Raw genomic sequence first — 25214 nt, 5'->3', positions numbered from 1 at the left:
CAGCATTTCCATTCCTTAATATTCCTTTATTGATTGCATAAATAAGTTTTGTTTCACATCCATTTTGGTAAGCAGCTTAGTGTATAAATGCGTATTCCTCATTCTAGGATTATTTTGAAAGGAAACGCTTATATGTACATACCATACAGCACAGGATGAAAAACAGCAGATTTGAGCTAAAGTGGGTGGTTTGAGTTTTTATAGAGTCCAGTTACGTCGTAGTAAGTGTTCTGTATATGTAAAAAATGTTTCTCATTTTTTCAAGTCAATGAGTGATCCACAAATGGTAAAATGCTATCCCCTGCGTGGTGTAAGGTAATCCGCATTTTATGATGCACACTATCTACATCAGAAATTGATCGAATTCGACGGTGCTACCATCGTATAATATGAAACAATTATCCACACATATATTCCACAGAAACAGTTGAAACGTCCCCTTAGAAAAATTATACATGACTGTGCTTAAACCGACACACAATATTTTTTAGCGCAACGCAATCTGACTTTCAATAATCCCTACAAAAGAATGGCCCTGACTAACATTAAACTATACCTTTCACAAATCACTTACCTCAAAAAAATCTTGCTTACTCGAACTACTGCAATACAGCGAGCGCGACTACTGCCAGCTTAATATTGTTCAGAAGTGTATATATATATATATATATATATATATATATATATATATATATATATATATATATATATATATATGTTCATGACATTCAGTCTTACAAATTTACTGTCTCTGATGGACACACGTCCAGATCATCCAATCTCAAAATTCCGCCATCTCTCTCCCCACATCCACCACTGCTGGCGGCTCACCTCCAACTGCGCAACGCTACGCGCTGTTAACAGCCAATTGCCGAACACTAAATTAGCCAACAACAGAGCAAACCAGCCACAGACTGCACGCAGCACAGCCAGTGATACTCATATAGAGCGCTACATGGCGTAACCAACATAAAAACCTAAACAGCCTACTTACACAGTCTACAAGCCTGATGAGGAAATTATGTCACAAATTCTCGTTCAAAATACGTTATGACAATATTAACTAAGCAATGACGGCAAATCCGTGACCAAACCTTCCTCTTGAGAATAAAATTCATTTCCAAACCTCAAATAATTGAAAGTTAAAAGATCTTTAATATGGCCAACACCTTCTCTACCTCCACTGATCGCAGACGGTATACAAATTCTGGGGTATAGTGTTTTTCACCTGATCTGCTGGTAGACTAGAAAATATGTTTTTCACATCAAATGTCATCATAGTTGCCCCAGGTGGAACTGATAAATCCTGCATGTTCATAATGAGTTGCTTCCCCTCTTCAATTTTAAAATTAGTTGGATGCCGTAAATGCTTATTGAAGTATCCGGCAAGTAATTTTTCAATCTCCTAGCTAGCCACCTCCTCCCTCTCGTGTTCACCATCCGGCGTAGCTTTGTTCGGCTTTGTAGAGCTTTATTGTTCCCGGTAAGGTAGATGCTGTCGGATGCACAGCTAATAGTCGCTTTTATTAGTAATCACTTTCAACGTATTAAAGGATTTTTTTAGTTTGCTACATATTTTTCTGAAAAATCATCTCCACTTAAGGTAATGTTATTGAGTTAGAAAAAATTCTGAAGTCTACTTATACGATGCACTTCTCGAATTACTGCTGCTGTTGTACTTTTGCCTGTTTGCATAATTAGTTCTGATATTCCAACAATTTATTGTTAATAAATAATAAGACCACACAGCCAGAATTCGTACTTTTAATTTTCTCATCCTTTTCATGCCAAAACAATAAATGGTGAACTTTCACTGAGACATCGTTACTCTCAGAAATTGACAGTATTGGCCCATCCAACGTTGCCACCGTATGTGCTCTAACATTACTGGTTTGCGTCTGTGACAAACCTTTCCGCAATGATTCCTCTACTTTTTCTTCGAAATTAGTGTGAGTTAAATAATATGGGAGCAAACAGAAAATGATATTTTCGTGTTGCTTCCATCTTCATTTGTCCGTTTTCCCTTCAAAGCGTTTCTGTAACAAGTATAACGCAGCGGTTATTTTCTGTATTAAATGTAATGATTGTCCAAAAATGTACTTAGGGCAGACTGAGAAAACGGTTCTAGGAACATCATAATGTAAAAAATTCCAAATTTACGTTAACCTCGCACCTACGGGAAGAGGGACATACAGTCATAGTCTGTCTGAATATAGTGTAATACCCTATAGATAAAAAAGGTCACGTTTTGAATCTATCGCAGAAAGCAGTAATTTTTACACACAAAAATTATAGTAAACAGAAAAAGCCGAACACTCATCTGGACTTGATACATCATAATATTTTGACAAACACTGATTGCCTGTAAGGTTAACTGTAACATAATGGAGCGATCCAGCACTGTTAGTATACCTCGACACAGCATCCACGTGATAGTTATTATTTGCTTGGGCAATCAGTGCTTCCTGGTGGCCAGAGAAGGCAAGACGTACTTATATGATCTGCACTTTCCGTGCTTATTTTGACATAAATAAGGCGTGTTGTGTGCCTAGTTTGTTCTACTTTTTACCTACTGTCTTGCATTACGTCCACCGTTAACGATGTTATGAGTGATATCTTCAGAAACGGTTTTAACGCTCAGCACTGACCTTTTTCCCTTATAGATACACACGCTTGTGATGGATGGCCAATATATTGGTTCCAGCTATTGGGCAACATTATTAGAGAATATTCTGTAGACGACCTTCTCAAGTATCCTTCGCTCGTCTAGATTTTTAAATACTGACAGTTGTCTCAGGATGGCAATACTTATGATGGATTAATAATTTTTGTGGGTATAAATCTTCAAATAATCTTTATGTAATACAACAGTTTTGCACTACAATTTATAATTGTAATTCAGTCCTGTATGGAAGTAGCACCTAAGGTTGTAGCTGTAAGCCGCGGAACCTCTGGTGTGGTAAACTGAAACCAAGTTTTACCAGCTGTAAGCGAAAAGTTTGTTTTCGGCAGTAGAATCGTTCTGCCTTCAGCTGCAAATCCCATAATCTCTAATCTTTTCAATACTCTTCCTCGACAAGGCTGTCGTATTCCGTCCATGGATTCCCACCTGAGTTAACGTTGCATCTCCGTAACTCTCGTGTGTTGATCAAATCAGCCAATAGTAAATCTAGCAGCATGCTTTTGAGTTCCTTCGAAGTTTTCCTTTAATCAGCATTGGTGGGGATCAATGAACACACTAGCTTTATTACTCATAAACGAGTCACATATGTGTTCAATACATGGTCCACTTTATAGACGAGATACGTTTTCGCAATATTCTCCTAAAAAACCGTAGTCGACCCTTCCCCGTCCCTACTACAGCCCCTCCATGGACGTTAAATTTTATATCGCTTTGCAACGTACACCTAGATATGCAGTCGACGTGATTGTATCAAACAGCACACGACTAATACTGAATTCAAACGTTACAGCTTTGTTTTTCGTTCTTATGTGCATTAACTTACATTTCTTTACATTTAGAGCAAACATCTATTCAGCACAGAAAATACGAAGTCCAAACCATCCTGTATCCGGTAGCCAATTATTGACGATACTTTTCCGTATACAACAAAGTCATCAGCAAAGGTCTCTGATTGCTTCTACATCTAAATCTACATACATACTTCGCAATTCACCATAAGGTGCGTGGTGGAGGGTACCTCGTACCTCAACTAGCATCTTCTCTCCCTGTTCCAGTCCCAATCAGAACGAGGGAAAAATGACTGCGTATATGCCTCTGTACGAACGCTAATCTCTCTTATCTTATCTTTGTGATCTTTCCGCGAAACGTAAGTTGTCGGCAGTAAAATTGTATTGCAATCAGCCTCAAATGCTGCTTCTCTAAATTTCCTCAGTAGCGATACACGAAAAGAACGCCTCCTTTCCTCTAGAGACTCCCACCGGAGTTCCTGAAACATTTCCGTGACACTCGCGTGATGATCAAACCTACCAGTAACAAATCTAGCAACCCGCCTCTGAATTGCTTATATGTCCTCCCTCAATCCGACCTTATAGGGATCCCAAACGCTCCAGCAGTACTCAAGAATAGGTCGTATTAGTGTTTTATAAGCGGTCTCCTTTACAGATGAACCACATCTTCCCAAAATTCTACCAATAAACTGAGGACTACTATCCGCCTTTCCCACAACTGCCATTACATGCTCGTCCCACCTCATATCGCTCTGCAATATTACGCCCAAATATTTAATCGACGTGACTGTGTCAAGCGCTACACTACTAATGGAGTATTCAAACATTACGGGATTCTTTCTCCGATTCATCTGCATTAATTTAAATTTATCTATATTTAGAGTTAGCTGCCATTCTTTATACCAATTACAAATCCTGTCCAAGTTGTCTTGTATCCTCCTACAGTCACTCAACGGCAACACCTTCCCGTACACGACAGCATCATCAGCAAACAGCCGCACATTGCTATCCACCCTATCCAAAAGATAATTTATGTAGATAGATAACAACAGCGGATCTACAACACTTCCCTGGGGCACTCCAAATTATACCCTCACCTCCGATGAACACTCACCATCGAGGACAACGTACAGAGTTCTATTACTTAAGAAGTCTTCAAGCCACTCACGTATTTGGGAACCAATCCCACACGCTCGTACCTTAGATAGGAGTCTGCAGTGGGGCACCGAGACAAACGCTTTCCGGAAGTTAAAGAATATGGCATCCGTCTGATACCCTCCATCCATGGTTCGCAAGATTTTATTTTTGGTCAACAGTCTACTGACTGGTTTGATGCGGCCCGCCACGAATTCCTTTCCTGTGCTAACCTCTTCGTCTCAGACTAGCGCTTGCAACCTACGTCCTCAATTATTTGCTTGACGTATTCCAATCTCTGTCTTCCTCTACAGTTTTTGCCCTCTACAGCTCCCTCTAGTACTATGGAAGTCATTCCCTCATGCCTTAGCAGATGCCCTATCATCCTGTCCCTTCTCCTTATCAGTGTTTTCCACATATTCCTTTCCTCTCTGATTCTGCATAGAACCTCCTCATTCCTTACCTTATCATTCCACCTAATTTTCATCATTCGTATATAGCACCACATCTCAAATGCTTCGCTTCTGTTCCGGTTTTCCCACAGTCAATGTTTCACTACCATAAAATGCTGTACTCCAGACGTACATCCTCAGAAATTTCTTCCTCAAATTAAGGCCGGTATTTGATATTAGTAGACTTCTCTTGGCCAGAAATGCCTTTTTTGCCATAGCGAGTCTGCTTTTGATGTCCTCCTTGCTCCGTCCGTCATTGGTTATTTTACTGCCTAGGTAGCAGAATTCCTTAACTTCATTGACTTCGTGACCATCAATCCTGATGTTAAGTTTCTCGCTGTTCTCAATTCTACTACTTCTCATTACCTTCGTCTTTCTCCGATTTACTCTCAAACCATACTGCGTACTCATTAGACTGTTCATTCCGTTCAGTAGATCATTTAATTCTTCGTCACTTTCACTCAGGATAGCAATGTCATCAGCGAATCATCTCATTGATATCCTTTCACCTTGTATTTTAATTCCACTCCTGAACCTTTCTTTTATTTCCATCATTGCTTCCTCGATGTACAGATTGAAGAGTAGGGGCGAAAGGCTACAGCCTTGTCTTACACCCTTCTTAATACCAGCACTTCGTTCTTGATCGTCCACTCTTATTATTCCCTCTTGGTTGTTGTACCTATTGTATATGACCCGTCTCTCCCTATAGCTTACCCCTACTTTTTTCAAAATCTCGAACAGCTTGCACCATTTTATATTGTCGAACGCTTTTTCCAGATCGACAAATCCTATGAAAGTGTCTTGATTTTTCTTTAGCCTTGCTTCCATTATTAGCCGTAACGTCAGAATTGCCTATCTCGTCCCTTTACTTTTCCTAAAGCCAAACTGATCGTCACCTAGCGCATTCTCAATTTTCTTTTCCATTCTTCTGTATATTATTCTTGTAATCAGCTTCGATGCATGAGCTGTTTAGCTGATTGTGCGATAATTCTCGCACTTGTCAGCTCTTTCCGTCTTCGGAATTGTGTGGATGATGCTTTTCCGAAAGTCAGATGGTATGTCGCCAGACTCATATTCTACACACCAACGTGAATAGTCGTATTTTTGCCACTTCCCCCAATGATTTTAAAAATTCTGATGGAATATTATCTATCCCTTCTGCATTATGTGACCGTAAGTCCTCCAAAGCTCTTTTAAATTCCGCTTCTAATACTGGATCCCCTCTCTCTTCTAAATCGACTCCTGTTTCTTCTTCTATCACATCAGACGAATCTTCACCCTCATAGAGGCTTTCAATGTATTCTTTCCACCTATCTGCTCTCTCCTCTGCATTTAACAGTGGAATTCCTGTTGCACTCTTAATGTTACCACCGTTGCTTTTAATGTCACCAAAGGTTATTTTGACTTTCCTGTATGCTGAGTCTGTCCGTGAGACAATCATATCTTTTTCGATTTCACTTTTTCCTGCAGCCATTTCGTCTTAGCTTCCCTGCACTTCCTATTTATTTCATTCCTCAGCGACTTGTGTTTCTGTATTCCTGATTTTCCCGGAACATGTTTGTACTTCCTCCTTTCATCAATCAACTGAAGTATTTCTTCTGTTACCCATGGATTCTTCGCAGCTACCTTCTTTGTACCTATGTTTTCCTTCCCAACTTCTGTGATGGCCCGTTTTACAGATGTCCATTCCTTTTCAACTGTACTGCCTACTGCGCTATTCCTTATTGCTGTATCTATAGAGTTAGAGAACTTGAAACGTATATCGTCATTGCTTAGTACTTCCGTATCCAACTTCTTTGCGTATTGATTCTTCCTGACTAATGTCTTGAACTTCAGCCTACTCTTCATCACTACTATATTGTGATCTGAGTCTATAACTGCTCCTGGGTACGCCTTACAGTCCAGTATCTGATTTGGGAATCTCTGTCTGACCATGATGTATCCTAATTGAAATCTTCCCGTATCTCCCGGCCTTTTCCAAGTATACCTCCTCCTCTTGTGATTCTTGAACAAGGTATTCGCTATTACTAGCTGAAACTTGTTGCAGAACTCAATTAGTCTTTCTCCTCTTTCATTCCTCGTCCCAAGCCCATATTCTCCTGTAACCGTTTCTTCTACTCCTTCCCCTACAACCGCATTCCAGTCGCCCATGACTATTAGATTTTCGTCCCCCTTTACATACTGCATTACCCTTTCAATGTCCTCATACACTTTCTCTATCTGTTCATCTTCAGCTTGCGACGTCGGCATGTATACCTGAACTATCGTTGTCGGTGTTGGTCTGTTGTCGATTCTGATTAGAACATCCCGGTCACTGAACTGTTCACGCCGGCCGGAGTGGCCGAGCGGTTCTAAGCGCTACAGTGTGGAACCGCGCGACCGCTACGGTCGCAGGCTCGAATCCTGCCTCGGGCATGGATGTGTGTGTTGTCTTTAGGTTAGTTAGGTTTAAGTAGTTCTAAGTTCTAGGGGATTGATGACCTCCGAAGTTAAGTCCCATAGTGCTCAGAGCCATTTGAACCATTTGAACCGTTCACAGTAACACACCCGCTGCCCTACCTTCCTATTCATAACGAATCCTACACCTGTTATGCCATTTCCTGCTGCTGTTGATATTACCCGATACTCATCTGACCAGAAATCCTTGTCTTCCTTCCACTTCACTTCACTGACCCCTACTATATCTAGATTGAGCCTTTGCATTTCCCTTTTCAGATTTTCTAGTTTACCTACCACGTTCAAGCTTCTGACATTCCACGCCCCGACTCGTAGAACGTTATCGTTTCGTTGATTATTCAATCTTTTTCTCATGGTAACCTTACCCTTGGCAGTCCCCTCTCGGAGATCCGAATGGGGGACTATTCCGGAATATTTTGCCAATGGAGAGATCATCATGACACTTCTTCAATTACAGGCCACATGTCCTGTGGATACACGTTACGTGTATTTAAAGCAGTGGTTTCCATTGCCTTCTGCATCCTCATGTCGTTGATCATTGCTGATTATTCCGCTTTTATGGTCAATTTCCCACCCCTAGGACAAGAGAGTGCCCTGAACCTCTATCCGCTCCTCCGCCCTCTTTGACAAGGCCATTAGCAGAATGAGGCTGACCTCATGCCGGAAGTCTTTGGCCGCCAATGCTGATTATTTATCAAAATTTAGGCAGTGGCGGGGATCGAACCCGGGACCGAAGACGTTTTCATTATGAATCAAAGACGCTACCCCTAGACCACGATTACCCCTTCGCAAGATACCATGTGAAAAAACGGCGAGTTGCGTTTCGCGTGAGCGATGCTTTCTAAAGCCATGCTGATGCATGGACAGCAACTTCTCTATCTCAAGGAAATTTATTATATTGTTACTGGGAATATGTTCGAGAATCCCTCAACAAACCGATGTTAAGGATATTGGTCTGTAATTTTGAGGATCCGTCCTTCTACCTTTCTTATATACAGGCTTCTCACACTATGCGTCAGATCATTTATGTACGCGTATACAGAGAACAAGCCAACGGCCTTGCCGCAGTGGTAACACCGGTTCCCGTCATATCGCAAGAGCTAAACGCTGTCGGGCTCGGCTACCACTTGGATGGGTGACGTACCGGTTTGCCGAGCGCTGTTGGCAAGCGGCGTGCACTCAGCCCTTGTGAGGCACACTTAGGAGCTACTTGATTGAGAAGTAGCGGCTCCTGTCTCGTAAACTGACATACGGCCGGGAGAGCAGTGTGCTGACCACATGCCCCTTCACATCCCCATCCAGTGAGCCTGTGGCCTGAGAATGAGACGGCGGCCAGTCGGTAGCGTTGGGCCTTCATGGCCTGTTCGGGAGGAGTTTCATTTAGTTTATACAGAGAACAAGCAACACCACAACCAAATGCAAACAGCAAAATTATCTCTCTGCACACAAAGGAATCATAGAAATGAGTAACACGAAAGAAAGTTAGAGAAACATATATTTTGTAACACTGCCTCAGCAACGTCTCTGAGAAAGAACAACGTTACAGTATCCAATATGCCTTGATTACACTTTTCCATTTGAGAAGTATCCTGTTCGAAACATTCTTCATAACTATCAATAACGGCGTCAAGCTTATCTTATTCGGTAAGATGTCCAAATGATCGTTCAAGAAACGTAGTTTAAGTAACATCTTGTTCCGCAAAAGGTAGTATGATAGTTCTTAGCTCCAAAGTTCTTTAGAACGCTTCCGCTGCTATGTCACTCTTCCAGCGTTATTCAACAAATGAAGGAAATATTCATCGGACATTAAATCCATGTCAAAAAATTCAGCAGAAATTGTTGAAGGCAATATTTCACTGTGGCCTACCTGCCTTGCAACAAATGATAAATTAGGATATGCCATAGTTCTCATTGTTTGTGAGGTGATAGACATATTTTTGTTAAACACGATAACACTTTGTTTTGTGATAAGTTGAATCCCTATAAATCAGGAACAACCAAAGTATGTGTAATGTCTTTCACCAGTGTGTAAGGAGTGTGATATACGACCAGCAGCAAATGTGATGAGACTTTCTTGTCCTGGTTGCTCAACCTTAAACCCAAACTGAAGTTCCTTTCTCTACTATGCAACAGGTTTAAGTTTCCGTTTTATCGATTTCAGAGTTAACCGTCCACAGATATAACAAAAAGGGATTTATGCGATTCACAAAAGTAGGAGCCATTTGGTCTTTTGAATTGCAAATGCTGAGAGGCAAGTGGCAACAAACACAGCGTCACTCTGCTGTTCAAGCACGTTAAACAGGCAATGCTGCCAAACTACCCTCATTTCCATGAGGCAGATTTTTGAATTCTGAGTCACGTATAGTAATTCCTCGTAAATATTTCGATTATTTTTCCACAAGGGAATATACCTTTCTACTGCCCAACACACTATACGGTGTGTGGAGGAAGGCACTTCCCGTATTCCCACCTACTCCATGCTATTTACGAATGGCACGTGGAAACTATGACTGGCGGTGAAGCTCCGTATGACATCTTATTTCTCCAATTTTCTACTTGTGATAATTTCGTGGGAGAAGGTAGCATGTTGTACAACTCTTCTTGGAACGGACGCTCTCGAAATTAAGCAGTCCACCTCTCCATGATGCGCAGTAACTCACTCGCAGCGTATGCAACCGAAGTTAGTTGAGTACATGACGCCGAGTAAATTAAATCTTGTTCCTAAATTCCTTGTCTGATGGACAGTAACCAAGACGTTTTTTAACCTACTGCTTTCGTGGCTGAATTGTTAAAATTCTCCCATCTACGTCTGACATCTGCTTTTCCTACTGTTCGTGTGATGTGGTCAGGCAACTTTAGAATGTTCCCGTTGGTTACACCTAGGTATTATGTGGTAGCTAATATTTCCAATCATTTTACTCCAGTAATTTAATCGAACAGTAATGGCTTTCTTCGCCAATATCTGCACAATACCTTAGATTTATTTGTGATGTTACATAAATCTACAGAATATTTAAGTTAAACTAGCGTAGCTGCTGTTTGGGGAGCGGTGGTACTGGGTTGAGAGACGGGCAGACATTTTCAAAACTATCTTATTTTTCCAAATAGTCATGGAAAGAAAAGAAATACCACTTTCAGAAGATCAGGCCCAGTCGCATTCATAAACGCTCACGATATATCTACCCACTTTTTCAGACAGTAGCAATACTATTAATAAGAAAATTTCAAAGCACAAATACGAGTCAGTCTGAAACAACCGCTGGCCAAGCTCCAGCCTGAATTAACGTGAAATTAACTGGAAGTGGAAGCGCTGCCCAAATTATTACGTAAAACTCGATCGTTTAAAAACATAAACATCAGCAGATTTAATTCAAAACAACGTTGGTCAAGCTGACCCTTGTATTAACTTCAATACGGCACTGAACGCACCCAGTGAAAGTTATTAAATAAATTTTCGATTATTTAAAAATAATAATACTATCAGATATAATTCATACCATAACGCTGGTCAAACTCCACCCTCATTTAACTTCAAACTTACATCGGAAGTGCGCACCGAAAATTGCAATGTAAAACTTCAGTTATTTAAAAACAGAACATTGGCAGATTTAATTCAAAGCACAATACTGGTCAGTTTCCAGTTTCAGTCCTCCTCAAACCGGTACTGATGGTGCCTACTCAAAACCGATGACGTAGAATTTAAGTTGCCAAGGCAAGTACCAATTTTCCGGAACACCACTCCTCGTCAAATTCTAACTGTTCAGATGGCTCTGAGCACTATGGGACCTAACTTTTTAGGTCATCAGTCAAACTCTAACTGTATAGATGTTAATAGCGTAACTTCAGTAACCATAAACCAGTCCAAAAATTTTAATCGCAGCACAAACACTGTTCCGGATTCAGATATAGTCCACGTTACTATCAAGGAACGAAGCAGGACCAACGGCTGCCACACATCAACAAAATACACAGTTTTGAGACAGAACTACTGGCAGCTCACACCGGCCCACTTGCTCAAACGACCGTCGCAGATCGGTGTTAACTTAATACTCGCCTGTCTCCCCAAAGGCCACACGTCTTCCATTACCTAGTCGCAGTCGGTCTCACGAGCAATCTTAATACTTCTTCTTAAAACGGTACTTACTCGAGTGACAAGTTCAGTTGGCCCCTGGCCTTGGCGTCTGTTACAGTCGCGCGCTCTTCAGGCACGCCAACCATCCGCGGGATTTTCAACATTCCAAGCCTGTGGTGATGGTCTGTACCGTCACACAAACTACAGACGATAGATGGAAATGTTTCTGCAGAGTAGCATGACATAATAATGCTGATGCTGACAGCGAAAAACTGATTTCGTTTTGGAATTCGACACCTTCGATTTTGCGATTCTGGAACAAAGATGTTGTTGACCAGTGTTATCCTTAATTGGACAGTACATGAATAAGTAATTGTGTGGATAAAATTTCAGTTATACACGGCTGTATTTTAATTTCAGTTTCAACTGTGATATTATATTCAGCAGCTGGCAGCGATTAGTGTCTCCCGTCCAGCCCGACTATCGATATAGAGTACAGGCCAGAGATTCTCAAGCTTCATACACTGATCTGTATGGAGGACAGGCCAGAGATACTCAAGCTGCATACTGCGGCTGCAGGTTGCACCCGCGAGTAGTGCCGCCGCCGCAGCAGCAGACATATCACGTCGCCCAGCCGCTGACGCGTGAGTGACGGCAAAAACAGCGACCCGACACATGACATTCAGTCTCATTAGTTCCCTGAAGCCTCTGGTACGCACCATCGATTGGCAGAGTGACTGACCTTGTCTGTATTACATTTTGATTCGGATTACGCACTGGGCTGTTTGTGCACGCCTGTTACGATTTCGCTACACTCTGGACTTTATGTCTAGAAGTTTTTTTTTAAATTTATTTTATGTATCTAGTCCTGTATGTCCAAACTGAGGAGCATATCTGCATTGTAATGAATCGGATCAGTAAATGATATTAGAAATGTAATCCATACATATTACATAACTGGTTGTTTGTATGTGTGTTTGTATGCATGTTCCACGTGTCGTCCTAAACACAGAACCGACTTCGATCAGACATGTTACTGACCCTTCTTCCTATCATGCATGAATCGCTGTTGGGGTAGGAACCACCTACCGTCCAAAGGGACAGGGGTGGGTGTGAAAATGTAGCGTAGTCCTCGACTCCTGAATTCCCAGCCTTTATTCAACCAGTATTTGAAATGAGAACTCTTAGTGATTTGCAACTAACTCTACACATAATTTCACACTTTTACGAATTTTTTTTCTCGGTGACAACTCCTGTAAAGTAATGAAGGGAAATAAATGTGACGCTTACTACTTTCCCGCTGTTGATATATGAAAAGTATCTTTTGAGGCCAGGCGTTATAATTTATTAATCCTTTACTACTAACTGTACTCGCGACACATTTTTTCAGACAGTATGCAAATATAGAACTGAATGTAACTGCAACATTATATCATTGCGCGACACATAGTTCAGGACACATGACGTCACAGAAAAATGTGTAAAAACCTGCCGCATCATGTTTGACGTTCAAATTTATTACTTATTTTCTACCATCCTAGTCGTAAAAAATATCACAGACCGTATCCGCATACACCGGCGAATGGAGCTACAGTATTTTACCATTGTATGACTCATACGCTGGCGATATGACGGCATAAAGTGTGATATGCGTGAAAAACGGCCGCATCGTGGTGAAGTTTTAATTTCTAACTTCATTGCTACTAACTCCATTAGCAAAACATTTTGCAGACAGTATCTATATATGCTGCTGAATGTAACTACATATTTATACGACACACAGTTCAGGAGATACGACATCGTAAACGCTAAGCCAAAGGCGAGACGCTGTGTACTACGAGGTGGACGCGCAGTTATAAACAACAATCTGAGCAACGCCGGGTTTCTCTGCTAGTAGTACCTAAAATAGATAAGGAAAGGAGAAAAAACCTGAAAGAAGATGTCCACGAATACCATGAAAACGAGAGGCTACTACTGTGTAGAGTGGTCAGAAACTAAAAAGCTTGCGGGGTGTTGCAGGGTACGCTGTGCTGAGTAATAATCGTTAACAAAAAATTTGAAACGTTGCACCGTTTCCAAGGTAATTAGCATTGAAGTTAGCCAATAAGGAAGTTTTGCCCGCAAATTCAAGCGGCCCGCCAGATACAATTTGTATCAGTTGTTCTTTATGTGTAGGTGACCGTGCACGAGGCTGTTCAGCCTTGGTTTTGGCTTCATCCTCACTACCGTTCCTTGTCCAATTTTAGTATTGCTCTTTTGCTTGGTTTGAACCGTGATTTATTTCCAAACAATATTTTTAAGAATTTATTTTGTTTACTAGTGATTCATCAAGAGCATTAACACATTTAACCACATTTATGGAAGTAGTTGCCGGGGAGTAACTGATGAAATCATAAACAAATGGAAATTTTATTCACTTTAGTGCCTAAAAGCATTTTTTAAAAGAAACAGATTTAAAATTATAATCAGAAAGCACCCTCTAAATATCAAGTTACAATTTATTCAGAGGCAGAAAGAAACAAGCTTTGACTGTATGAGCTTTCGGGTAGAGAACCTTGCCATCCCTTTTGACACGGCCGTAGTTACGACCGCTCACAACAGCTTCTGAAAGACTACACTGGTGCAAATCTGCAACACACCAGAATACTTTAAACTAAAGTTTTTAACAATTTACACAAGCACATAAAGTGTGCATCCCCGTAGGAGGGATGTAAATGGTACAAAACACAAAAATTAAAATATTAACTTTGCCACCGAAGGTGCAACTTGATTTTAGCCTCCAAGAAAAGTCTTTCGGTGAAAGGGTGTCAGCTTCATATACTAAAATGGTCATTTAAATAAAAGCCCATTAAATGCAATCTTATATAAAATTCTACAAGGTTGGCCAAACAAGTTAAGATGCGCTACAGGACACAGATACCGCCTCTCAAGATGATGGACAAGATAAAAACATATTTCAGGAATTAGGCCATTACACTCCAAGCAATAAATTCGTTAACACATCAAATCCGATAAACATGACAGAGGCAGCTACTAACGTACGGTAGATTGATAGGGAGATTACCGAACAACCCGAACCGCAAGTTGCTCTAACCCACCGCTACACCACAAGGGAAAAACGGACCACCCTATTTATAAATAACTACCTTCCCGCTGGTAGGGAAACAGAAGAATTGTGGGACGACCCCAAATCAAAACGGCTGATGACCTCACCAAGAAAACAAGTAGAATTTAACAAGATTAAATCAAACAGCATATCACGAATCACTTAACTTCTAATAAACTACGATTTCTCGAGAAGACCTGGCGCAGCACCCCCTAAATCGCTCTCCCGAACCGTCCGCTGGCAGCCGCTTCAACGGACGCAGGTAGGTGCGCCGATCTCCCGTCTCAATGCGTCGCGGCTCGCACCGGCCACACCTATGTCGTGGGTTGACTCCTGTTGCTCTCGTGTCGACCGCGAAGCCACTACCCCTCGCTATACGGCGCGGCCCACTGGACTCACGTGGCGACCTCACATGCGCTGACGCTCAAGGCGGACAAGTCATCTTGTGTCTCAGCGCGCGACCGACCAACCGATCGATCCAACCGCCAACGACCATTGCCTGAGCAAACTCGAGCAGAATGGTGGCCTAACGCGTAGACTCAGATGCAGGAACTAAGCCTCGACCGGGCGACCACTGGCAGGGTTCTCTTACTGGCGGAGTGGAAAGACTCTCTCATTCTGCCCGCTTTAAAGGTTGATCCGAACGAAAGACATACTAGCACTCCGGACGACAGACAGACACTAACTGCCTCACAAATGCGGGCGAGAGACAGACTAGCAAGCTGGGGACGAGAGACTGACGCAGACTGACTGGCAAGCTCATAGCGCCCCTTAAATGCACGTGAACAGGCAACCTTTCCTCTTTCCCAACACAGGGAGGCACCAAAGCTGCGACTGCCACAGCGGCGCCACCGCCAAAAACGGAGGGCGACTGCTTCACACTACGCGCTGCGGCGCGTTCTTCAAAACAGCAGTTTTTAACACGGCTCACGGTTTCAGAAAACCAAATGAAAGAAGCGATTGGCGTACCGCTTCTTGCAGGCAGCTCGAATTTCCAAGCATAGCTATCTGATTGCCTAAATTGAATGCTACTTAACTGGACAAGGCGGGATGCATCGACTATTTATCTTAAGCATTATTTTGAGCACAACATATTCTGCAACACCCTTACAAGCTGTTCAGATTGTTCATGATCAGCCTGTGTATTATCGTAATCAACAACAAGATACAAAAAATTACTTTAACTTTCGTGGTGGAGCTGCTCGAGTCAGCCACGAGGAAATTCCTCACTTTTGAATTGAAAATGTGAGGGCTACTAGTTACATTGCGTAATTCTAGTGGTAGCTTACTGAAAATGGATGCAGCAGAATACTAGGCACCTTTCCGCACAAGAGCCAAGGAGGTGCGTTCCAAATACAGATTGTATCTCTGCTATTGATTCAGTGAAAGCTGATAATTCTCGGGAATAACCTCATAGTGTTAACAGCAACGATATTAAAGAAAGTAAATTTTGAGAGGGCAGTGCAAGGACTCCTAGTCTAATGAATAGGTGTCGATAAGAGTCTCGCGAGCTTACATGACATATTGTTCAATCTGCCGCTTTCTGAAACAGAAATACCGAAGTGTAATGCCGTATATCATAACTGCCATATATTGCAAACTTTGTTAGAGTGGTAAACAGTTTTAAACAAGGTCATGAACAAGAACTACCATGACAGCTTTCTATCCAAATACCTAGGAATTAAAATCTCGTTCAGGCTCGTTTGTCTTACCACGTTCTCTGTAATCCAAATTTCAGGTTTGGTTCAATTGTGTTGTAGAAATTGTCAAATACTGAGTCGTCTTGTGATTTAACATCAATTTATTTCTTACGATCAGTGAAGTTGAACTGAACTATTTGGTAATCTATCTGTGTTGTGCTGTACATCCTTCACCACCAAGTTAGTGCCATCAACAAACAGAAATGCTTTAGACTCACAAGCCATATGTGAAGACAAATTGTCAGGACATCTCTTACACTAGACGAGGGTATCTCTCATAGAATACCTTCTGTACATCATAGTTACCTAATAAGGGAACCTCCCCATCGCACCCCCCTCAGATTTAGTATCAAGTTGGCACAGTGGATAGGCCTTGAGAAACTGAACACAGTTGAATCGAGAAAACAGGAAGATGTTGTGTGCAACTATAAAAAAAGAAATAAGCAAAATATACAAACTGAGTAGTCCATGTGCAAGATAGGCTACATCAAGGGTAGTATGGGCTCAGAAGCGTCGTGGCCCCGTGGTTACCGTGAGCAGCTGCAGAACGACAGATCTTTGGTTTAAGTCTTCCCTCGAGTGAAAACTTTACTTATTTTTTCTTTTACAGTTGTGATCTGGCCGTTCGTTCATTGACGTCTCTATTCACTGTAATAAGTTTAGTGTCTGTGTTTTGCGACCGCACCGAAAAACCGTGCGATTAGTAGACGAAAGGACGTGCCTCTCCATTGGGAACCGAAAACATTTGATCGCACGGTCATAGGTCAACCGATTCCTCCACAGGAAAACACGTCTGATATATTCTATACGATACTGGTGACGGCATGTGCGTCACATGACAGGAATATGTTGTCGACCCACCTAACTTGTACACTTGGCGAATGGGTAAAAAGATTCTTCTACCTTGCCCGATACTAAGGCACAGTTACCTCGCATCGGACGGACAGATAATAATTGTCTGAAAATAAAAAAAATTAAACTTATCACTCGAGGGAAGACTTGAACCAAGGACCTCTCGCTCCGCAACTGCTCACGCTGACCACGGGACCACGACGCTCCTGAGTTCATGATATCCTTGATGTTGCCTATCTTCCACATGGACTACTCAGTTTGTATATTTTGCTTATTTTTTTCATAGTTCCACACAAATTCTTCCTGTTTTTTCGATTGATCTGTGTTCAGTTGTTCAAGGCCTATCCACTGGGCCAACTTACAAGTAAATCTGAGGGGGGTGCGATGGGGAGGTTCCCTTGTAAGAAATAACAATAGTAATACGACCAATAGTATTAAAATGATTTGACTGCCTGTAGTAACGAACTTAGTAAGTAATACTGACTATGAACTAATACAGTAAATAATGGTAGTGCTTGTACTATTTTAGCTGCTGCCACTAATGGTAATAATAATAGCAAAAAAATGGTTCTAATGGTTCTGAGGACTATGTGACTTAACTTCTGAGGTCATCAGTCCCCTAGAACTTAGAACTACTTAAACCTAACTTACCTAAGGACATCACACACACCCATGCCCGAGGCAGGATTCGAACCTGCGACCGTAGCAGTCGCGCGGTTCCAGAATGTATGTAGCGCCTAGAACAGCTCGGACACTCTGGCCGCCTTAATAATAAAGATAATAATAATAATAATGACTGTTCTGCGCCGAACAAATTTTTAACCTCAAAACAACAATGAACTATTTATCAACAAGGAGCCAGAAATATTCCATAACATTCATTGATTTCAAAAAAGCTTATGAGTCAATCGATAGGGACACACTCATCAAAACACTTCGAGAATATGAAATAGATGAAACAACAGTCACCATAATCAAAGAAACATTAACAAATACAACATCAAAAGTAAAATTCCAAGGAGAAACTTCACGGCATTTCGAGGTCAAAACCGGCGTCAGACAAGGAGATGCGCTGTCCCCGGTACTCTTCAACTGTGTTCTGGATAAATTCATAGCAGAATGGAGAAAACTCACGCAAAAACATGGAGTTGAGAGAGTCCAGATTGGAGGGAAGTGCTACAAAGCCATTGAAACCAACTGTTTTGCCTTCGCAGACGATCTCGCCTGTTTAGCTTACACACAAAAAGACACAATAAAACAAATAGAATTACTTAAAGAAACTGCTGAAAAAGCAGGCTTGCAAATTTCATTTGAAAAGACAGAAATCATTACAAATATCAAAAATCCACCAAAGAAAATAACTACGAAATACGGGAATATACAGGTATCTAAACATTTTAAATATCTTGGTGAACTAATTCAGCCTGTGGCAAAAGGTCATCCAGCCTGCGGGGCTAGAATACAAAAACTAGAGACAGCAACTCACTACTGCAGACAAATGTATTCAAAAAAATGTATATCCAAAATCATTAAACTCAGACACTACCAGACTGTCATTAGACCGCAGATACTATATGCATCAGAAACACTGGCAAATTTTACATACGCAGAACAGATATAAAATCGTGAAAGAAGAATTGTGAGGACAATTCTTGGACACAGGAAAATAACAGATGATCAAGGCAAGCCTGTATACAGACTAAAAAGCAACAAAGAAGTGTATACGAAGTGCAGCAAAATTACAGACGAAATTAGAAAAAGAAGATGCTCCTTTTATGCTCACATCATGAGGATGAACCCGAATAGGCTTACAAAACAAATATTTTCGTACATCGCAAACCTAAAAAATAAAAATTTATGGTTTATCAACACAGAAAGAGATCTAAAAGAAATGGACATAGATCAGGAAACAATATTTAACAGAAACCTTTTTAGAAAAAAACTGAATTCATTCACGGGTTTAGGTGTGAAAATTAAGAAGACTTGTGGAACTAAATGGTCTAAAGAGAGAAAAGCCGCCTTCAGCGCAAGAATGAAAGAAGTGTGGACTGAGAGAAAGAAGACTTCCCAGAAGCGTAAGAAATAACTGTTTTCACGGTCTTTAACGGCCAAATTTGTGTAATAATAATAATAATAATGACAATAGTAACAATAACGATATTGCCAGTTATAGAAGGAATTTTTAGCGTAGGAAATATATGTTTTCTGATCTAGCGAATTCTGGGGAAATGAAATTTAGGAAGACTGAATCAACTAAAAATACACGGAAATGAGGTAGATCTGGTTGAAAAAAAAAAAAAAGGATGTGCAAGGATAGCGAGTGCGATGAAATTATTGTTCCTTTAGCAGATATGTCTTCTCTAGGTGGAGATGTATTCATTTCCCTAGAATATTGTGGGAGGGTATTCCAGAATCAGGTTCCTGCTAGAGACGAGGACTTCGAAAAAGTGTCTGAATGATGGACAGAAAGGATTTTGCTCTGATGAGAACGGGTTGTTCTCCCATGTTGCACAGACAATAGCGATAAGGTAGCCGAGAGACATGGGGGACAGTGTATGTCAGCAAGACATTACAGAGGACAGAGGATACGGTAATCGAAGCGCTTGTGTGCAGGTAGCTGAGATAGCAGTGCGTGTGATAGTGAGATAAATCCAAGAATCGAACATCACAGATACAACGAACACAGACATTCATAGCCGGTTCCAAGCACCGTGAGCTATCCTGAAAAAGAGCTTGCAGGAGAACGTCACTGTAATCAGACATTCTAAGTTGAAGTGATTGTTTTGCAGATCAAAAGGGAAGAGATTTTCATATTTTTGTAGCGTAAAGAGATATTCTGATGGTTTCTTGCCCGTTGCAGTTACGTGCTCATTCTAATTCTGATTTTCAGTTGTTGTTTATTATTCCTAGATTTTTTGTCGAAGGAGAGAAGTTGATATTTGTCACGTGTAGGTTTAGAGGTGTTAGGGATTCCCGATAGTTTGGGCTAATGAGCCTAGAATGACCAACTAATAGTACCTGTTGGGTTTTGGATAGGTTGATATTGACGGGAAAAAATCGCAGTACCAAGAAAGAGTTGTGCGGCATAAACTGAAGTTGATGATGTCTATTCAAATTTTGCACTTTTCACATAAGGGTCGCACTATGAGGATGCAGATCAGTTTTGCTTTAAAGACACAGTGCAACGTACTTAGCGTTAGTTTTAATTCAGACTGGACATGGTGAGATGATGTTAGTCAAGAATGCCTTTGAGGATACAAAAACGCCATTCTCAACATCTCACTGTGTTTGAACGAGGTCGTGTATTACTGCTGCGAGAAGCTGGGTGTTCCTTTTGTGCTATTGCAAAAGGACTTGGCAGCAGTGTACCAACGCACATGGTTGCTGGCAACGGTGGCAACGAGAATCTAAGGTCCCAAGAAGAACCGACTCTGTGGCAGTGTCGAGTGGGAAGAACACCTATCCGGCGTACGGCTCTGGCGCATTGCACAGCATCTGCGGTAGGAATTTGAGCAGCAGTTGGAAGCACGGTGACACCACGAACTGTTTCAATTAGGTTATTTCAAGGACAACTCTGTAGCATTCATTCCGGAGACCCAAAACCACCGCCATATGCGACTACAGTGTTGGCAAGCGAGAGATGGTTGGAGGAGAGGATGGAGGTCTTTTGTGTTTTGCAATGAAAACTGGTTCTGTCTCGGTGTCAATGATGGCTGTGTGTTGGTTAGAAGGAGGCCAATCAAAGGAAACTATCCTGTTTGCATGCAAGACACGGTAGACCTACACCTGGTGTTTTGGTCCACGGTGCGACTTCATATGACCCCAGGAGCATTCTCTTAAGTATCCCACGCACCCTGACTTTGTTATTCAGTCTGGCAATCCGACCTTCTGTGCTGACATTCATGAACAGCGTTCCAGGAATGTTTCCCAACAAGATAATGCTCGCCCTCATACAGCTATTGTACCCGACATGCTCTACTAATACAGAACAACAACAAGTGTCGACATGTTGTATTGGTCTGCTCTATCATCAGATCTGTCTCCGATCGACCGCGTATGGGACATCACCGGACGATAACTCCAGCGTCGTCCACAACCAACAATCAACGTACCTGTGTTGAGCGACTAAGTGCAACAGATATGGAGCTCTATCCCACGTCTGGTACCTTTACAACACAATTCATGCATGTCTGCATACCTGCATTCAACATTCTGTCGGTTACATCGGTTATTAATGTACCAGTATTTCACGTTTGCAGTGGCTAATCTCACGCTTACCTTAAACTGTGATCTTACAATGTTAATATTATACATATCTAGCCAAACTTATTCCCGAAATTTCATTACTCTGCATTATTTCGTTTTTGGTGTTGCCATTTTTTCCATATATACGTACACGGCCGTTTTGCTCTTGTTTCGTGTAACTGGAACCAGCCCGGATAAATAGTGCTCATCATCTCTTAATGGAATGCCAAGTGTCGGCAGATATGTAAATGTAATGAGAAACATTGTGATAAATGCTAGTCACTGTAATCAAATTTGTCACTGGAATCAAGATTGTCAGAAGAGCATGTAGTTAGTTAATGTTAGAGGTATGTTTTTATATTCTAGTTAAAAACCAGCAAGTAACTGTGAAAGAAAATAGGTCACTATGGGGCCAGTAGCTCCTAGAATTGCTGCTCCATATCCAGTACGATGCGGCAGAGCGATATACTGAAGACGATGGTCTTCCCTCTCGATAATGCCACGCAGGCGTCCAGAGACCGGTGTTCCTGCTACAGTATCTTTCCGCGACCGTCGCTGCCAGCAAGCACGTACAGTTCCTGGAAATTCTTTGTGCAGTATTATGGAAGGAACATCCAGCTTCTCGTAGTCCTTTTACGCGACCCCGTTCAGACCCTGTAAGATAATAATAATGATGTTTCTTGTAGTCTTAAAGGCATTCTTGACATGGCAATTCACTGCGTCCAATCTCAAAGGTAACTAACACTCACGGCAGTTACAGTTCGTACGAGGATCATTCAGTAAGCAAGGAAACACCTTTTTATTCTCCAACTGTTTCAGTTGGACATACAACGATTTTGCTGTGGGATATCGTGGCTCTCGCTTCATGAACTTCCGATACGTGGCTGCAGCTTCAAATTGGCTTCTGTAACGGCGGTGCGTTCCTAGCTGAGAGCTTGACGGAAAGCAAGAGTATCGCAGACAGTCACAGACGCCTGCAGAATGTCTACGAAGACGTGGCAGTGAACAAAAGAAAGGGTGAGTCGTTGAACGAGGCCTCTCTCATCATCTCAATAATGTGCACAAATCTGCCCGGTCTCCCGCTTGCCAGCTGGCTGCACACTGCAGTAGCAGTGTTGGTATGTGCAGACACTCTCATTCGAGATGATCGACGGATCACAATCAAATACCTCGCTGGTCAAGTGGACGTGTCTGTTGGTAGAGCTGACACAAGGTGTTTGCCCACTGGATTCCTCGCCGCGTAACAAAAGACCATAAGGAGCAACGGAGGAGCATCTGTATGGAAATGCTTTCGCGTAACTGGGCTGAGAGTGACAATTTTCGTCGAACATTGTCACAGGCGAGAAACATGGGTTCATCACTTCGAACCAGAAACATGACGACAGTCCATGAAGAGAGGTCACTCAACGTCACTCCTTCAAAGAAACAGTTCAAAGCCTCACCTTAGGCTTTAAAGTCATGGCGACAGTCTTCTGTGACTCTGAAGGGGTTATTCCGTTCGAAGGTCTCAATCATAGTGCATCGATCAACTCGGAAGTGTGTTGTGGTAGCGTCAGGAAATTGAAAAAGAAAATTACTTCAGCGTGTTCGTCACCACAAAAATGCAAACTATATTATCCTAACCCAGACAATACAAGACGTCACAGGAATCTGCGTACCCGAAAGGAGTTCACAAAACTTGATTACATTGTTCTTCCCCATCAGCCGCACAGTCCAGATCTTGCAGCTTAATTCTATCTGTCTGGCCCATTGAAGGATGCACTCCGCGGAAACCAGTATGTGCATGTTTGGGAGGTTACTGATGCAACAAGACGTTGGCTCCGACGTCGACCAGTAGAGTGGCACCATGCAGGTATACAGGCCCTTTCACTACCTTAGAGTAAGACCGTCGCACTGAACGAAGATTATGTTGAAGAATAGGGTTTTGTAGCCAGAAGAGTAAGCAATAATTCTGTGTAATGGAATTCTGAATAAAGCCATCCCAGTCTCAGGAAAAAAAATTATATTGCATCACTTACTGAACGACTCTCGTATTTAAAGCAAATGTCGTTATCATTCTCATAGTGGCAATACTGGCGCCACTCTTATGCGATTGAGATGAAAACAGAATAGACCTCATACTTTTCACGTCAGTGTATGCGAATCGACATGACCAATTACCCTAAAATTTACAGCATTTTCAGTAACTTTTGCAAACACCGATGACACAGAACGTCAAGAACTCCGCCGATATTGACACTAAGAATCGCTTGTGTCTGCCACCGGTCTCTGCGTTGCCAGCAGTATGAGTGATAATAACCTGTGTGGTACCTACGCAGAGTAGGACAGAGAATTGTGGAAACGAACGAACAGCAGGCTGAGTGGAGATGTGTTTTTTACCAGGGGACGCGGCTGGCGGACACCTTGGGGCCGGTGTGCCCGCAGCGTCCGCCAGACATCTCGAACCGCACGGCGGCGCTGCTGAGGATGCCCAGGGGTCGCTACCTGCAGCTGCGCAGAATGCTGCCGCTGCTGCGCAACCAGAGCGAGGACTGCCTCTTCTTCAACCTCTACGTCCCTGCCAGCGGTGAGTGTTCCCCGCTGTTCTAAGCCTTTTGTCGCCCACGGTTGCTAACATTTGACTGTGACTACATCATGTGCTTGTGTTATGCTACTATGTGACACATTAAATCATTATGTATATGTGGAGACTGAAGAGACGAATAAAAGTTGTTACCAAGGCTGGGATTCGAGCCCCCGTCTGCTGCTCACTAGGTAGATGCGCTAACTACTGTGCCATCCTGGCACAGTGGCATAAGACAACTGCCCTAGTGTGCGTCCCTCCTCAGTCCTCATTCCCAATCACGCCTCAGTGTACTTGGTATTACGGAGAAAACTAAGTGGACTCAGGCGTGAAGGGGAATGTGGATTGAGGTGGAACGCATGCAAGGGCAATTATGCAAAGCCATTGTGCCACGATGGGGCAGTGGTTAGCGTACCGTCCCTAGTGAGCAGGAGAATCGCGTTCAAACTCGGCCTTGGTAGAAGTTCTCATTCGTCATTTCAGTCTGCACATATACATTGTAGACGTTTGAGACTTGAAAAGGTCTCTGGAAGCCTATAGTTTCAATTGATTAAAGCAACTGTGCCTTCGTTTCAGGCAGGGTCCTTAGCTCTGTTCGATTTTAAGGTGCTATTACAATACAGTTGGAGAGCATGTGCAATGCTGTTCGAGTGCACGGTGAATACCAACTGAACTGAGGCGTGAATGGGAATTTGGACTGAGAGGTGAGGCATGCTAGATTAGTCCGTGAAGATATGCACAGCTACTCTGCCAGGATGGTTTACTGGTTAGCACATCTGCCAAGTGAGAGGAGACCCGTGTTTGAATCCCAAGCTCCGTTCAAATTTTCATTTGTAGCTTCAGTATGTACATGTACATCATACATACCTGAGACTTGATAAGGTCTCTGGAACCATATAGTTGCAATCGATTAAAGCCCCTATGCCTGGGTGTCTGGCAGCATTCGCTCTCCCTCCCCCAATCCCCACTTTGCTCGATGCTGAGGTGCTATTCCAGTACAGTTTGAAAGCCTGTGCAATACAGGCCACATGACCTGTTTATACATATTATGTCTCTTTAATCCAGTGGTTTCCACTGCCTTCTGCATCCTCATGTTGTTGATCATTGCTGATTCTTCCAACTTTAGGGGCAGTTTCCCACCCCAAGGTGAAAGGGTTTCCCT

General features: G+C 42.3%; 1 protein-coding gene across 1 annotated transcript in view; it reads left to right on the top strand.

Moving 5' to 3' along the window:
* Nucleotides 1-25214, top strand: part of LOC126235227 (neuroligin-4, X-linked-like) — a 332083-nt gene that overhangs the window by 52145 nt on the left and 254724 nt on the right. The window contains exon 3 of the mRNA XM_049943958.1: nucleotides 23872-24055. Within this exon, the coding sequence (XP_049799915.1) occupies nucleotides 23872-24055 (184 nt within the window). The remainder of the gene's footprint in view (nucleotides 1-23871; nucleotides 24056-25214) is intronic.

The sequence above is a fragment of the Schistocerca nitens genome, chromosome 2, assembly GCF_023898315.1.
Source record: "Schistocerca nitens isolate TAMUIC-IGC-003100 chromosome 2, iqSchNite1.1, whole genome shotgun sequence".
Lineage (NCBI taxonomy): Eukaryota > Metazoa > Arthropoda > Insecta > Orthoptera > Acrididae > Schistocerca > Schistocerca nitens.
The sequence above is the reverse complement of the archived record's forward strand: the minus strand, read 5'-3'. Positions and strand labels throughout refer to the sequence as shown.